This window comes from Anabas testudineus, chromosome 13 (genome assembly GCF_900324465.2).
Source record: "Anabas testudineus chromosome 13, fAnaTes1.2, whole genome shotgun sequence".
NCBI classification, from domain to species: domain Eukaryota; kingdom Metazoa; phylum Chordata; class Actinopteri; order Anabantiformes; family Anabantidae; genus Anabas; species Anabas testudineus.
In genome coordinates this window covers 5,739,675-5,754,776 of record NC_046622.1, presented here as the reverse complement: position 1 = coordinate 5,754,776, position 15,102 = coordinate 5,739,675, and the positions used below count along the sequence as shown (strand labels likewise).

The window sequence follows — 15,102 nt, the reverse complement described above, 5'->3', positions numbered from 1 at the left end:
CAGTACATACTGTAGGTAAGTCTCACTATCAAGACTGACACATCCTCTGAATCCTGCGATGTGGTTTGTGGCATATAACATGCAAATGCAAATATATATTCATATAAAAACATAAAGCAACACACAGTTTAAGATAAATTATTTGCTTTAATTTAATTGGTTTCTTTGACATTTTATTGAAAACATTTTCTTCATGACAGTTTTTAGTGAAGCAACCAATATATTGACAGCTATTGTTAGCAGTTATTTGGTAATATGCATGTAATACAATAACAAATAGTATTTTAAGGCAGGTATCTCATTTTTCAAAAGAAAGATGTTACTTTAAAAATGATCACTCAAACAACAGGGTCTTACAGAGCCATTTGTTATTATTACATTGCCATTGTTAACATATAATAAAGGTTTCCTCACATTAGATTTGGGTGTTTTGACACAACAAAGATAAGACAAGCAACTCTTTTTTGTCTCTTCTTTAACCTAGACTGAAACTGAAAGGCGTTACATCACTGTGCATCTGCAACCCAGGAGATCAGTGGAAAGAAACAGTGTATTTCTGCTGTCCAGTTCAGAATTACAATGATTGACTGTATGTGAAGTTCATTACATGAGAGGAGCGGGCAGAGCGGCCTAGCACACTTATATTTTATATTATATCATGTCATCACACACTAATTGTATAAAAACAAAGCTGTATAAATATGTCGTTTTTAATTTGAAAATAAATGCAACGTGTGAACACAGAGGTCAACTGGACACTGATTCAGTGATTCTCTATTCACTATTGTAACTGATACAGTTACAATACTGAAATAAATATAAAAATAATTGATAGTATGCTAAGCTAGTTATTGTGACTCTGCTACCAGCTGCTAAGAGTTGAACCTACATCTTGAACCGTTGAACATCTATTGACACAAGATGTGGCCTCACTAATTCCTGTGTATGTGCTCACAACCTGAGGAAAATGCTGAACTTGTAGCTTCGGAGCCACACGCAGGAGTGTAGGTATAGTACAAGGGGGCTGGTGCAGAGCTCCATCTATAATAATGTCTTCTCAAGTTAACATCAGTGCCCCTCACGTTGCCATTGACAGTCTGTGATTCAACTCTGGTCAGATACAGGCTGCCTTTGTAATACTGACCCATTTAAGACAAGAACAATGGATGAATTGTGCAAGAGCCTAAAAGCATTCCTGACATTCTGCATTTTTTTGTCTGCTTCAGTGAAAACACTGAAAGAGGAAAAACAAAGTTGCAAAAAAATACATCAACTGTAAAACCTAAAATAACATTATTGTATTCAAGTATGCAGTGCAAGTAGTCATTTATCAAAGTATCAAAAATAACAACCAAACAAAGATTTGAATACAGTTCAGTTTCTCTATTTCATCTTCACACCGTCTAAACTCCACTGTTGTTCTATGTTGTGAGAAACAATTTAACAAACCGTCGGCTAGGAAGTAACTCATTTATCCCACTGAGGAAGATAATGCACATTATCATGCATAGTTAAAAAGTTAAGACAAAATGTTCCACAGTGAGTCCCCATCTTTCTTTTGTTTACTACACAATACGCAGGCTGATTGGAAATTTACAACACAGCAATTTGTGAACAAAGGTTTCCCTTGTTGTTGTTTTATTCTGCCATCTAGTGGTCAATATACAAAATGATCTTTCCTTGACTTTCTGCGACGACACATCCATTAACCATCTGTCTGTCTCTTCAGTTTCCAAAAGTAACCGTAGAAAACACTCCAACATCACCATGATGAGATACTTGCATTAAAAGTCTATACACCAGAACTTGTGCTCTTGTTAACTGTATCTTTGCTGTTCTGCAGTTTGCCCATGTCTCCGAGACGTTTTAAGAAATTGAAAAATATTCCAGATGTCTCAGTCTTAATCCACGTGGTCTTCGGGGGAATATTTTCGTTATTTCTCTGTAACTGGTTGCCTGTGGGCCCCACCAATTTGCCCTCTTGGTTTTGTCCTTCAAGCACTTGATCTGGAGCTTGGGTTGAAGAAGCATTGGGTAAGCTCTTTTTCTCTGTTGATGCCATCTTCTGGTCTTCAGCACGAGGATTTAGAGTTTGTTTGTTCTGAGACACATCAGTAAAGTCAAACATCTGTTTCGAAGGGTTGTGTTCAGTACCCTGTGATGGCAGTGCTCCTTTTTCTCTTGCCCCAGGAGTGCTTACTGGAGGCTGAGCCCACAGATTATCTTCCGCTTCTTCAGTTTTAGGGACCTTAGGGGTAGATACAGTATGGCGACGGCCAAGGTTCCGTTTTGATGAGGACTGCTGAGGACTGAACAAAAATCGAACCAAATCGTCATTTGGTGGCTCTCCAAGATACCGTTCTGTGTCCTCATCAACGGTGCGCTGACGAGGCAAGGTGGTACCTACGCCAGGAGATTTCTGATTTTCCAGACAATACTCCCCGGATGAGACACTGCCACGGCTGTTCTGAAAGCGCAAAACCTTTTTAGATGCTTCCCGTAACTTCTGGGCCTCCTCCTCGTTATTGTCCTGCTGATCTTCGTCACCATCAATGCTGGAAATGGTGTTCATTTTGGCGCGGTGTGTGACTTGTCTAGAATCCTCTGTCCTGGATGTTTTCATCTCTTCTTCGTGAGGAACGTTACCTTTTTTATTGACATCACAATTTGATTGGGTTTTGCTTTGTGAAGCGTTCACTGTGAGTTCAGCTGCCGAATTCCACTCTTTTCTGCCCATCTCCTTGGCTCTAATAGAGCCTGCTCTCATTCGAATTCGAGTTGGAGGCGTCGCCTGTGAATTCATTTCACATAGGCTTCCACTTTTGGGGCTGCCACCCGTGGGGCTTCCATGAGTAGATATCGGCCTACCAGATCTCCGTCGAAATACATTATGTGTAAGAACGCTCTGTAATGCCGACTCCAGAGCAATACCTTCCATTTCCTTGTCTCTAGTGGAACAGGTAGCTATGGACCTGCGCTTGGCAGTGCTCTCTAAGCTGTCTCTCTGTCTCCGCTTCGCCTCTGCCGTCTCTCGATCCTTGTTCTCCTGCACATTATAGGTTGCACACAGTTAATGGATCAAGCAGGTTTTTTTAACCCTCCACTAATGAAAACATGTCAGTACAAGGCTTACCTGTATGGCTCGTATAAACTTCTCACAAAAGGAGTTGAAAATGGAGCAACATTCCTCCAATTTGAACTTATTTGGGTCTTCACAGAAGTACTCTGCCACAGAGTCACTGATTGACTTCAGTTCCTGAAGATTGGTTTGTATTTCTGCCAAGCAGACCTCAGCCTCCTATATTGAGTCCAAATAAAAACATCACATGTAATCACCATCAAAATCCACACAAAGCGGGCTGAATTCCACAACAGAAGCTTTTCTCACCTTTAGAAAATCCTCCATCTGTGCCTTCAGGTCTTCCTGCTTCAAGGTGTCTGCCTTGGCACCTTCTATTTTCTTTACCTGTCTTCCAAATTCAGCTTCAATGTCACCTTTATTTATTCTAAAAGAATAAGAAAAAGACTCATTTTATGGCCCAGAAATATAGAAGGAAAAATATATGTACATAAAATATGAGTTTGAGCTTTTAATATGAGATTGTATACCTTGCTGCAGTTTTAATGTGTTTGAGTTGTTCTGGAAATGCCAGCAACGACACATCTACCTTTTGAGCTTGCTGTGGGGAAAATGACAGCTTGCATGAAACTCACATTTCACAAACATGCCTTGAGACACAGAAAAACACACTCAACATTGCAAGCACATAGAAATAATAAAAGCTACTTGCCATCACGACGTAATGCATGAGATTAATTCCAGGTTTGTTTGCTTTGGTATCCACTAACTTCAACAGAGAAGCCATTCGGAAGCCAACTGCACTCCCTGCATAGCCACCCTTTGTTCAAATAAAATAAAATGAAAGTGAGAGATGCACAAACACAAAAGGCCTCTAAGATCTCATTGTGGCATGTTATACACTCACAGCATTCATGTAATTCCCAGTCTTCAGTACCAGGCGAATGACAGAATGGAGATGATCAGACTCCAGTAGTTCTAAAAGAAGAGACACACACCATGTGAAATCTAAGTCTAAGTAGGTTAACAACTGAAAATCAGTTATATAAAAGAATCGATACCTTTCCCAGCAGTTGTCAAGGTATGAATGAATTCCTTGATTTCCCCCATGAGTGGGAAAAATTCTTCTTTTAGCACCATGCTGCTAAGACGCTCCTCATAACTAGCAGACACAAAGTTTCCTTGATTAGTAAGTCATCACTGACAGTGAAGATGTGCAATACAAGGATTTACATTCAGGCAGCTCACCTGGGAATATTGACCAGCATCAGCATAAACAGATCTGCTTCAGGGAGAGCAGAGGGGTCGCCTTTAAAGCTGACCAGCTGCTTCATCTGCAATCAGTGAAAGAACGACCAAAAATGTTAATCTGTGTTTTTATGATGTAAAATAATAATTATATAAATTACAACCCACGAGGTTTTAAAAGTTACATAACACTTTAAAAGAAAAGGAGCAGCTGATGTGAGTACCTCCCCTTCATCTGGCAGCATCTTGCACAACTCCCTCAGTTTTTCTGAACCAAAACTGAGACTTCTTCCTGATTTTATTTCTTCAATCATGTCTTTCACAGGCCTGTGGAGGGAGATGGTGAGACACATAAAAATGATCTTGATGTTTTTCTTTGGGGTTGGGATGTGTCATGAGCACCGTGTGTCATGTTACTACCACACTCTGCAAGCAACAAGCCTGTACCTGCTTAAATAGTTTTGCGTAACAGCTCTGATGCCCATCCTCACAACACGCAGTGTACAGTACATTACAGTACAAATAATGTAATACTGTGTTTGGAACAGACACAGCCTTTTTAAATATATATATTACGTAGAAACATTAGACACTTTTTGTTGATCCATATGTTTTGCTCTGCTTCTGGTGACGTGGTTATCCACGTATGTTTTGGAACATTACAATATGTGACATTTCCTGTTGGAAATGTCACATTTGCCAAATAGCCTCTAGCAGTATATTTACAATTGCTCTCATTAGCTGATGTAAGAGCTGTAGAACAGATCAGATCAGACGTGCCAGGACATGCTGGCATTGAAAAGTTGTTGAGTGCGAGGCAGCCATGTTGCAGACTGATCTGACAGTTTATTCCTGTGTTGTTTTACAACAGAATGGGAAAAGAATATTGTGCAAAACCAATCACTCCTTAAAAATCCCACCACTGACTCACCGCTTGAATTGTTTCAGGAAAATTCCAATGTTCATGCTCCTCTTAGAACTGAGGATGGAGACCTGGGAACAGAAAAAAGACAACCCGGACATAATCAGCTTGTCAGTTACTAAGATGATTTCACTATTGACTGGAGGAGTATCTTTCGTATCACATATAACTCAGCTTTCCAAACTGTTTATTCCAAAGGTTAAGAAGCCTTTGATTTCACTGTTTTGTACAATCAGGGCAAAGATACCATTTTGCATCAGTGATACAGTTTCTGAGAAAAGGACACAGATCAAAGTCACATGTTGAATGACAGCAGGGATAGAAATAGATATGCAAAAAAGCTCTTTGTTTCAGATTGTAACATTTGATCAGCTTTAAATGAATGGAAATAAATGGACGTTGCTAGTAGGCTACAGAATAGTGCTCTATGAGGACACAAGTATACCTTCCTTTAGCAAACAGATATGAAGAATAGCTAAACTCCACCCTTGTATTGAGTTATTCTAAATAAAAAAAAACTTTTCAAATATGATTGTGGAGAGTGGCATTACATTATTCTTATTACATATATGCTAATGAAATGTACAAATGAATCCCTTAATCTCATTGTCTCATTCCCTAAAAAATGTACTATGATTCTTGGACTGACAGGAATCTTTTCTGTTTATCTCAACTCCATGTGTAGAAAACAAAGTCAGCACAGCTCCATATCTCAGCATTACACAACAAAAAAATTCCAGACATTTCAGCCCAGTGGGGTCAAAGTATCACTCTGACTCAGCAGAGAGCAGCACCTGTAACCCTGGTTGGTCCTACTCACCATTTCCCCTCCTAAGGCACCAGTTGGTTGCCCCCTCAGACTGTGGCGCATTACGGTCTTCATCTGTTGCTGGTCCTTTTTGTGGCTGAACAGCTCCTCTATGTGATCAGTGTCCAACTCATATTCCCCATCAGTCTTATCTGTCGTCCAGATGTTGTGCTTTCCTATCACACTGTGCTTGGGAAGAGTTTCCCAGTTGAAGTTGCGCATTTTGGAGAGCCGGCGCACCCCCTTGGCAGAGAGACCTGAGCCATGTAGAGGTGGAGGGAGGCCAGGGGCTGGGGGTGGAGGAGGAGGTGGTGGAGGAGGGGGTGGTGGCGCGGGAGGACCTCCTGACTGCATCTTTAGTCAAAGAGATCTCAGCAGTTTTGGGTTGTAGTCATAGCCTCGGATTCACATCCAGGGAGGATTGGAGCCTATAAAGAATTAGCAGTCGGTTATAAGCTGGTTTGAAGATTTGTTTTTATAGGAGTATGCTGAAGCGTCTGTGCTGGACTTGACTTGTCCAAAATGTTTCCAGTCAGGATGATACATTCACAGTGAATGAACTGGAACAGGGTGGAGACACAGTTACAAAGACTCCCATGTACACTACAACAGTGAGCAATAGTGTTTATTAAGGGCTAAAGAATTCACTTTCTCCACAGTACCTACATTGAATTTCTGTAGTATTAGAGTCATAATGGGTGGTCAAAACTTATGAAAACAATGATTAAATTCATAATCGTAATACAGAAGTTTTGAGTAATAACGTAATGAGTAATAATAAGGATCTCTGTTCATATAGAGACTTGTGAGGACTTGACAGCTTCTTGATCTAATTATTTATTAGTAAATACAGTTTATAGTTATTTTAATAAAGAATCTGCAAACAGTAACATCAACTAATGTTAAAAGTGTGACGTGAATTGTCTTGCAGTAAAAGTGAAGGTAACATAAAATGGAAATATTCTTGGAAAGTACATCAAAAATCGTTCTCCAGTAAAATAACTGAGTAAATGTACTTAGTTAAGACATAATAAGAATAACATGAAGACACAGCTTTTGACCGTGTTGAATTCAGTCCACCTGACTGAGTTATTTCCTTTAGTAAAGCCTATTCGTGTGACTATGTTAGGAAGAGGCTTGGACAGGTCTGGTGTTTCATTCTACATCCAGCTAATCTGGTCCTCGGCACAGTCGGAGCGACTAAAACCACTGGTACAAGGTTTGTCAGATGAAAACTAAAGAATTCAATAAAAAAGAGGCCACAAGACAACTTACCTTAGTTTGTGAGTCAGCAGCAAAGCCTGCAACCTGCTTGTTTCCTTTTCTATCTTATTCCCCATTCCTTGTTAAACCCTCCATGGAAGAGTTGCATCAAGCAAACAAGCGGCGAGTGTCGAAACCTGTGCGTAAACGGCACGCCCAGGTAACCCATTTACGTCCACAGCAGCCCACACCTTTCCAGCAGGAGCATCTGTGGGATTTTTATTTTTTTTTTTTTTATGTATTTATGTCATTTGTGCAGTGGCTGGAGTCGGCACCCCGCTGTGTGGTTTGTCCAGCGCGCTGCAACTTCTGTGCGCACTCCGCTGAATTTATAAACGCTGCTGCCAGCGTCATGAGTCTCCTGACTGATAGGGACAGAAGGTCGATGTCTTCAAGGTGTTTGTGGAAAGCTGCAATTTTAAGTATGTAATCCAAAGAATTATACCGAATGCACCATGAATCATGTGTGGAAATGCTAAATTGGCTTATGTTTGTTCTGTCTGCAAAAAAATTACTAAAAATACAAGTGAATAAATTCAAGTTACAGTGACCACACAGGCTGCGCTGGTTAAACATTAAGCCTTTTGACCATTATTTGCTTGAATGTGGGTTGGTTGTCATACTGGCCTTTAACTGTTTGCAGGACAGTCAATTAGCAGCTCTTAAACTCTGCCCTAAAAATGATAAGCCTCAGAATAACAGATGTCCTAGACGCATTTGTATGCAAATCACTTCTATACTATCAAACAGGCACATAGGGAAATCTATAGCCACTCTAAATATAGCCTGCTTTAAACGAAATCGATCCAGATGTGATGAACTGCAGGTAACACCTCCAGCTTTGAGTTTAGATGCACTTAAGTGGTGGTAGTAAATGTTATATATTTCCTGAATTGATAACAGGACAAAAAGGGGTTTGAAGCAGCTGGATGAAATTAAAGTTTCCCTGTGTTTAAGTTTTTCTTTTATAACTCCCTCAATGAAGAAATAACACATCTGTCACTAACAACAAGCTGATGTTTATAGACTCAAATACTTCAAGTAAATTGTGGGTTAAAGACAATGAAGGCCTCTAGAACTTCACTGGAGAATAAGGAAAGTTCTAACATTGTTGTTATATCAGTATTATTTTACATCAAATCATGGTTTATTTATTTTATTTTTGTTGCTTAGTGTTGTTTTGTCTTCATGTTGTAGCTTTTAACCAGGATGCTGACTCACCAGCCACTGGACCATGCAGATACAGGTGTATTTATAATGCAACCTTTGAAACACATTTGTCACACTGGGGTGATGTGTGACTTCTTTAATCATTTGGCTTCATCAGCGATTAACAAACTTATTTTAAAGAGGCTGAATACTTATAACTTAAATTTTGGTTTTATATTACTTTGTGATGATAATGAAGTAAGTCATGGAAAACAGGGTAGAGATATATCAGACTGTATTGTCATGTACATACATATTACATATACTGTGACTTTTCTGTACATAGTCTGTGAAGGATTCCCCATCAAACTGACAGGACTGTATCAACTTCACAGTCGAGTGAAACAAAACATCCAGCAGAAGTGAAAATGCAGACCAGGACAAAGACAATCAGCTGACTAGAACTTAGGAGACATTTAAGTAACATATAATGCTATGTTACAGATTGGGAAATAAATAACACAAAATAATAAAAATGTACTCATACATTCTGTCCTTGAACAGACACTCTATCTCAATTACATGTACTGTATCCAGTCATTTTCTGTAAGTGTTAAAACAGTAATATTAAAACACAATCATAACCCGCCGCTCGCTATATGTTACATTTTTGATTTGTGTATCTTTGTAATAGCTGAGTTGTTTGTATTTAATCATTAAAGAATCCACTTTGCCGATTAATGCCTTTCTTGTGTGTTTAAAAAAGATACTTGCAATGATGCTGGATGCTAAGAACAAATCTTAAGGTACCCAAAACTCAAGTGTCAGATTACTTATGGATTGTATATTAGGCTAGAGAAAATCACTATATTCACAATTTATATTTATCTATGCATATAAACTGTAAACAGATCATTCAGGCAGGTATTCCACAAAACAACAGAAACTTAGCAGGATATATATATATCCTAATGACTTTGATTTATCGATTATCTGCAAAACAATACTTGAAGAATACGGTTCAGTCATGCTTACCCATAAAAACAAACACCAGGATATTTCAGAGGATATTCCATAAAACATCTGACATTATCCTGCTAACTTGCTAATGTCATTTGTGGAATTCCTCCCAGCGGATCCACTCTAAAATATAAAAGGTCAACATTTTAGACATAAAAAACAACAAAATAATGCATGTGCAAAACTGCCAAGGTATCTCTTCCACAACAGTAGACTAAACTGTACAGAAAGAAGAAGTGATATACATATAAACGATTGTGCTACCTAAAGAATAAGAAAGTAACAAAAGGTCATTTTGTGACTTAACAAAAACTTTCTAAATACAGCTGAAATCATTGTTCCATCTATTTAAAATAAGTGATATTGAAAAACATTTCAAAAGTAATCTCATGTTTTTCTTCATCACTGGCCACTACGTATCCTACTATACGCTCCTTTATAGGGTTTGACTCCTTTCCATCTAACCACAGTATCGTGTTCCTCACTGACCAGAGTGTCACTGTATATCTCAAATAGCTGAACCCTGAGCGCTCATTACTGCTCCTCAAGCCAGGATGGCTTGTCTGATCCGGGGGGCTTTAACTTGACGTTGAACTGTATTAGAGTTTGTTCCAACTGCTGCTGGTTGCCAGCAAAGTAAGCTGAGATAGCATTATGGAAGAGAAGCAGCTGCTTGTGCATCACCTTCACCTAAAAAAGACAAAAACAAAAGGAAGGAAAAGTCTGCCATTACAAACACAGCTTAAACAGCTTACAGGAAACACCCATTTCACACCTGTTAGGATGGTATTTACTAGCTTGTTCTGACTTTGCCACATTTAGAAAGCCACCCAAAAGCTAATTAGAATGTTTATTTTTAAGGAATAACACCAGACAGGAAAGCTGTGCTTTGCTGCCCTCTCTGGTTGAAAGCTGAAAGCCAGTTTCACCTCTGAACACACCCAGCATGGTCACTCCCTGTGGTGGAGGGTGTGATCACAGCTAACAATGATGTCACAGGGTCCTGGACTACATTTATCTGTGACTGCACGGTTAAGACTAGAGGTCATGAAAAACAAGCTTTCACATTAATATTAGTATAGATTAATGTCAAAAGAAAAAATAATTTAAACAACAAACTTTGTTTTCCTCCAGGAATTTGAGCTTGATGGTGACATCACTACGCAGTCGTTCATATTTGTCTCTGTGGATCTGGTACTCGTGCTGAGCCATCTCAATGCGGACCATGGCAGCAGCGTCCCTAGGGCCTAAACTCAGCTCCTCCAGATCAGAACGGTAGGCATCAAACTCAAGTCTGCACATAAAAACAGTTAAAGCTCAGTAACAGGCGTCCCATAATCACACATATCACCTTATAGGGATAGATTCACATGTTCACGGCAGTAAAGACCTTGTTTTCATACCTTGCATTTTCATACTGTTTAATGGTCATCAGAGTATCCTCCATTGTTTTGTTTACCAGGGTATTGACACTGGATACAAAGAAGTTGATGGCACCGAGCAGAGCCTCGCCATTCTTGCACAACAGCTTTTGGGTTTCTGCATTATACCCAAATTCATCCTGAGAGAAACAGAGAGTTTACAAACTAACTGCATTTCCAGGTCATGCTACATGAGGAGCTTTGGCAAAGCTGTACCTGCAGCTCCGGGGACTTCTGGCTGAGGTCAGTGAAAGTGTCTCCCAAAGCCTGTTGTGTCTGCACCATGTTTTGAAAATGACTGATGAGTGCAGTGGCCAGTCTGAGGATGTTTTCATACTTGTTCTTGGTGTCTCTTAACACATCAATCTGAGCCTCCAGTTCCAGGTCTACTGTTCTTGAGCCGCGTCCAAACCTCTCTGAAAACATCTGTTTGGTGCACTGCACAGGAGATACAGACAGAGATAGATTAAAGCCAACCAATAGAAAAAGAGATGGTGTGAGAGGAGGATGAAAATATTTAGCATGCGTAAGTGGTCACAGCTGAAGACACAGCACATCACAGAGTTATCTTTTTATGCATGTGTGGAAGTATTTAAATACATATATTTTTAAGAACATTTCTCAAATGTCCTACTGAAACAAGCTTAATATTAATCAGAAATATGGTATCCTTCAAGCCCAGGTATTTAAAATGGCTGTTGATCAGTCACATTTCCCTTATTCTGTCAATTCCAAATTTAAATGTGTATAAATATTGTCCTTTAATATAATAATAATAATAATGTCAACACACAGTACCTTGTATGTGTTTATGCCCCATTTCTTAACACTGTCCAATTTCTCCACTGCCACACCACGGGAAACTTCTTCAGTTGAACTATTAGTGTTATGGTTTGAGGACCCTAAAACAGAAAGAATAAAGTAACATGCTAATGGATCTTATTCCTTGAAAGTTTCCAAAGGCTGAGGTTTGCAGACATTTTTATGAGTCGTGACAATGAATGAGTGTGGACAGTGTGGACATGGTGATGAGCACAGTGGTACCTGGATGCTGAGCTGTGCATTGAGCAAGTCGACTGGCTGCAGACTGGCTGTTAGGAAGGCTAACAGCCCTGGATTTCATGCGAATGTCTGAAATAAGTATGGTGATGACACAGAGTGAGGATGAGAAGAAGGAGGCATGGCAATGACAAGTGTGTCAGAGGAGCTTGTCAGTGAGATATGTAGCTGAACAGCAGAGTATGAAGACTCAAAAGAACATGTTAGGGTCTGTGGTGGAGGATGCATAAGTAGGAGTTAAACGGGGTTTGAAATAACCCAACATGCAGGTTGCTCATGCAGAATAATATGATTTACAAAAAAAAAGACAAAAATAGACCCAGTGGAATGAAAAGTGAGTACCAAGCGATGACAAAACAGTCATGTAAAGTGCAGTTCAAATGAGGACAACCTTGTTAAAACAGCAATAGAGCATTTCAGGTGACGGCCCTGTAATATCAGGTTAGTGCATCTCTAATTTTGAAAGCTGCCAAAACATTTCTTGTTGCTGAAGCTGTAGTTGAAGAGGTACAAGCAAGGTTGCATTCAACTCCCTTAGTCAAGCAATATCAAAACCTTTTACGGGGTGCCAAAAAAAACAAAAAAACAACAATGTATAAAACCACAAAAAAACGGTCGTTAGAGTACACAGCCACCTGGTGCTGCTGCAGGGGCCTGTCTTCTGTCCAGATACTCAGGGTTGAAGCGAATTGCAGGCCCTATGGGATATGGATGTTTGTAACATGAACCAGGTGCCTAAATGTCAGCAGCGCTCTAGTGACAAATTAAAGTACAAGGAGTAAAAGCTCTCTGTAAGGTCTCTAAAAGGGGCATTAAGAATCAACCTCTATCAGTAAAAGGATTGCAACATCATCGTTGGCAATGCTCATTATAGATCACAGACAGAATGGAGTTGGTGGCATTCGAAACAGAAATCAACTGAGCCGTTTAAAACCAGAAATGTCAGCAACTGGCAAGTTGACAACCCTGTTCAAACAGATTCCAATCATTTTAAGTAAAGCAGCTTGTTAATCCACCTTCATAACACAGAAAAACCTGTAGGGGATGGTTGGGTTGCTAGCGGTACCTTTGATGGTGCTGGTTGGAATGATGCCCCCTGCAGGTCCTCCGTAACCTCCTGAGACAATGCTGGTTTCATTCAGGTTGGGTCCAGATACCATCACCTGCTGCAAATCCTGATGGAAATGCATCAAAATAGTGGCAATAAATACAGTTCTGTTGACAGTTATCACCACCAGCATGCACAGTAGAGCGTAACTAAAAAGTACACGAAAACAAAAAGATAAGAGAGTAAGTGAGCGATCCACTTCAACATAGGCACAGCTTGTGTGCAGCTTTATTTTTAATATAGTTTTACTTTTCTTACACAGATATATCATCTGTGTTGGACCACTGATGCTACAGCTTCCTCGACCCTGGTAGGATGTACCAGAATGAGACATAACATAAAATAATGCACTACATTAGATGGACGCCTCGCAACCCAATTAATGTTCGTTACACCTTGACCTTGCTCTGAAGGCATCATTCTTAGTTGCAGGTATTTGGAGGTGGTAGTAGAATAACGTTACTGTAGGTCCTAGCTGCAGGCCTGTGCATGATTAGGTAACAGATGGCCTAACTAGCCTTCCTCTCAGACTGTGCTGTCATGTGAGAAGAGATAGAAAAGCACAGACTGAGCCTAAAATGTCAATGCAATCTTTAATAAAAAGGACACTAACAGCGAGCTGCCAGCAAACGTGAACAACTGACCTGCTCCAGGCTGTCATCCTCTGCTAGAGTCCCTGTGTCTCCATTGCTGTTAATGGGGATCTCCATGGTAGCAGCTTTGCTCATGATACTGTCTGCCATAATGAAATCTCTGCAAGACAGCAGCAAACACTGACACATGAAGATGGCATCACGTTTGCAGGTCAACAATAGGACAACAATGTAGTTTACTAATCGATACCGATACAGGGTTTTAAAAAAACAAAGCTTGCATGCACAGATGCTACCTTACCTGGCTGATAGCAGCGGTGCTGATGTGGCTGTCTGGAGGCTAATGCTACTGCCTGACAGCTAGCTTAACGTTAGCAGCCTGATACTGGAGCCAAGTCCAGCAGGAGGAACAAATCGTTGTCTGCAGAGCTGCAAAACCACAATAATGTCAACGGGAAAGCGCCGTTGTCTTTAATTATCACTGAATGCTACGTCCATGATTGTTTATCTTGCAACATTCACGCTACGTGTCTGACTCCATCTAATTCAGCCAGAAAATCCCTGCATCCAGCCAGCTAAACGCTTTAGTGGGATCCCTTCAGAATAAAGGTTTGCGTCATTTCATTGTGTTGTAATTGACATAAATGAGCTTTAAAAATGACGGGCTTTGAGAACACCAAGCTTTTCAATGCTGTTTAGTGAGTTATATTTTTACAAATGACAAACTGAAAGCATGTCTTGTGGACGGGTGCTCTTATTTTGAAGAACAACCCCGTCACGTCGCAGATCTTCCAGCTTCCGCCCCGGCTCCATCTTCCACGTCGTGCAGCGCTGACGCTGCTTCATCCCGGAGCTGCAGCTCCATCCTCCTCCAGAAGATGTCACTGATACCTCACCAACCCTCAAAAAGCAAAGCCGCGATGCCACACAGACAGCAACTCTCCATCAGCGACTCCATTAAAGCCCCTCAAATGTTAATATTAATCATTAGAAATAAGGAGGTTGCCTCCTGCCTGGTGCACTGATTGCAATATCTCTTGAAATCAAACTGTATAAATACAGTCGTTTGTTTTGAGATGTGAAAGACCTCAAGATAGACCTCACCCTTGTAAACTGACCACACTTCCAATTTTTTGCCTCATTTGTTTCAATCAAGGATCCATGGGAAGTGCACATGGTCTCCAAATGTTGAAGTCTAATTAAACTACACCAACTCCAAGCAGAGAGCCAACGCTTCACAATCCTCATTCACAACTTGGTATTTAGGTGGCAAAATGATGCATTTTTCTTGATGTGCTGACTTTTATTACATCAAAACTCTCATGTCAAAAAGAACTTTTTCCCTTTCTTGCTACTTCTTCATCTCCACGCTCGTTTTTTTTTTTCAGTCTTTTGCGTGTCTGAGTTTGACTACTGCACAGAAGATCAAAGA

The 15,102-nt window shown here is 40.1% G+C and overlaps 2 protein-coding genes across 6 annotated transcripts; both read right to left on the bottom strand.

Annotated features, from left to right (window-relative positions):
* Positions 1–147: 147 nt before the first annotated feature.
* fhdc4 (FH2 domain containing 4) lies at positions 148–6,481 on the bottom strand. The gene is made up of 11 exons (XM_026376401.1): positions 6,070–6,481; positions 5,259–5,320; positions 4,552–4,654; positions 4,328–4,413; positions 4,141–4,241; positions 3,987–4,057; positions 3,792–3,899; positions 3,610–3,680; positions 3,389–3,506; positions 3,134–3,298; positions 148–3,046 (listed from the first exon to the last, which is right to left on the bottom strand). The coding sequence occupies exons 1-11, from the start codon at positions 6,409–6,411 to the stop codon at positions 1,793–1,795; spliced, it is 2,481 nt and encodes an 826-aa protein (XP_026232186.1). The 5' UTR covers positions 6,412–6,481; the 3' UTR covers positions 148–1,792.
* A 2,286-nt stretch (positions 6,482–8,767) lies between these two features.
* On the bottom strand, positions 8,768–14,235 carry LOC113173180 (arfaptin-2-like). 5 transcript variants are annotated; one of them, XM_026376560.1, is made up of 10 exons: positions 13,972–14,235; positions 13,722–13,830; positions 13,036–13,144; positions 12,605–12,667; positions 11,955–12,041; positions 11,709–11,812; positions 11,127–11,348; positions 10,893–11,050; positions 10,609–10,783; positions 10,024–10,179 (listed from the first exon to the last, which is right to left on the bottom strand). In XM_026376560.1, the coding sequence occupies exons 2-10, from the start codon at positions 13,818–13,820 to the stop codon at positions 10,024–10,026; spliced, it is 1,173 nt and encodes a 390-aa protein (XP_026232345.1). In that variant the 5' UTR covers positions 13,821–13,830; positions 13,972–14,235. The 5 variants fall into 5 exon arrangements, with proteins under 5 accessions (XP_026232353.1, XP_026232361.1, XP_026232371.1 ...); XM_026376568.1 differs by lacking the exon at positions 13,972–14,235 and having other exon boundaries at positions 8,768–10,179; positions 13,722–13,820; XM_026376594.1 differs by lacking the exon at positions 12,605–12,667 and having other exon boundaries at positions 13,972–14,024.
* Between the last annotated feature and the right edge of the window lie 867 nt (positions 14,236–15,102).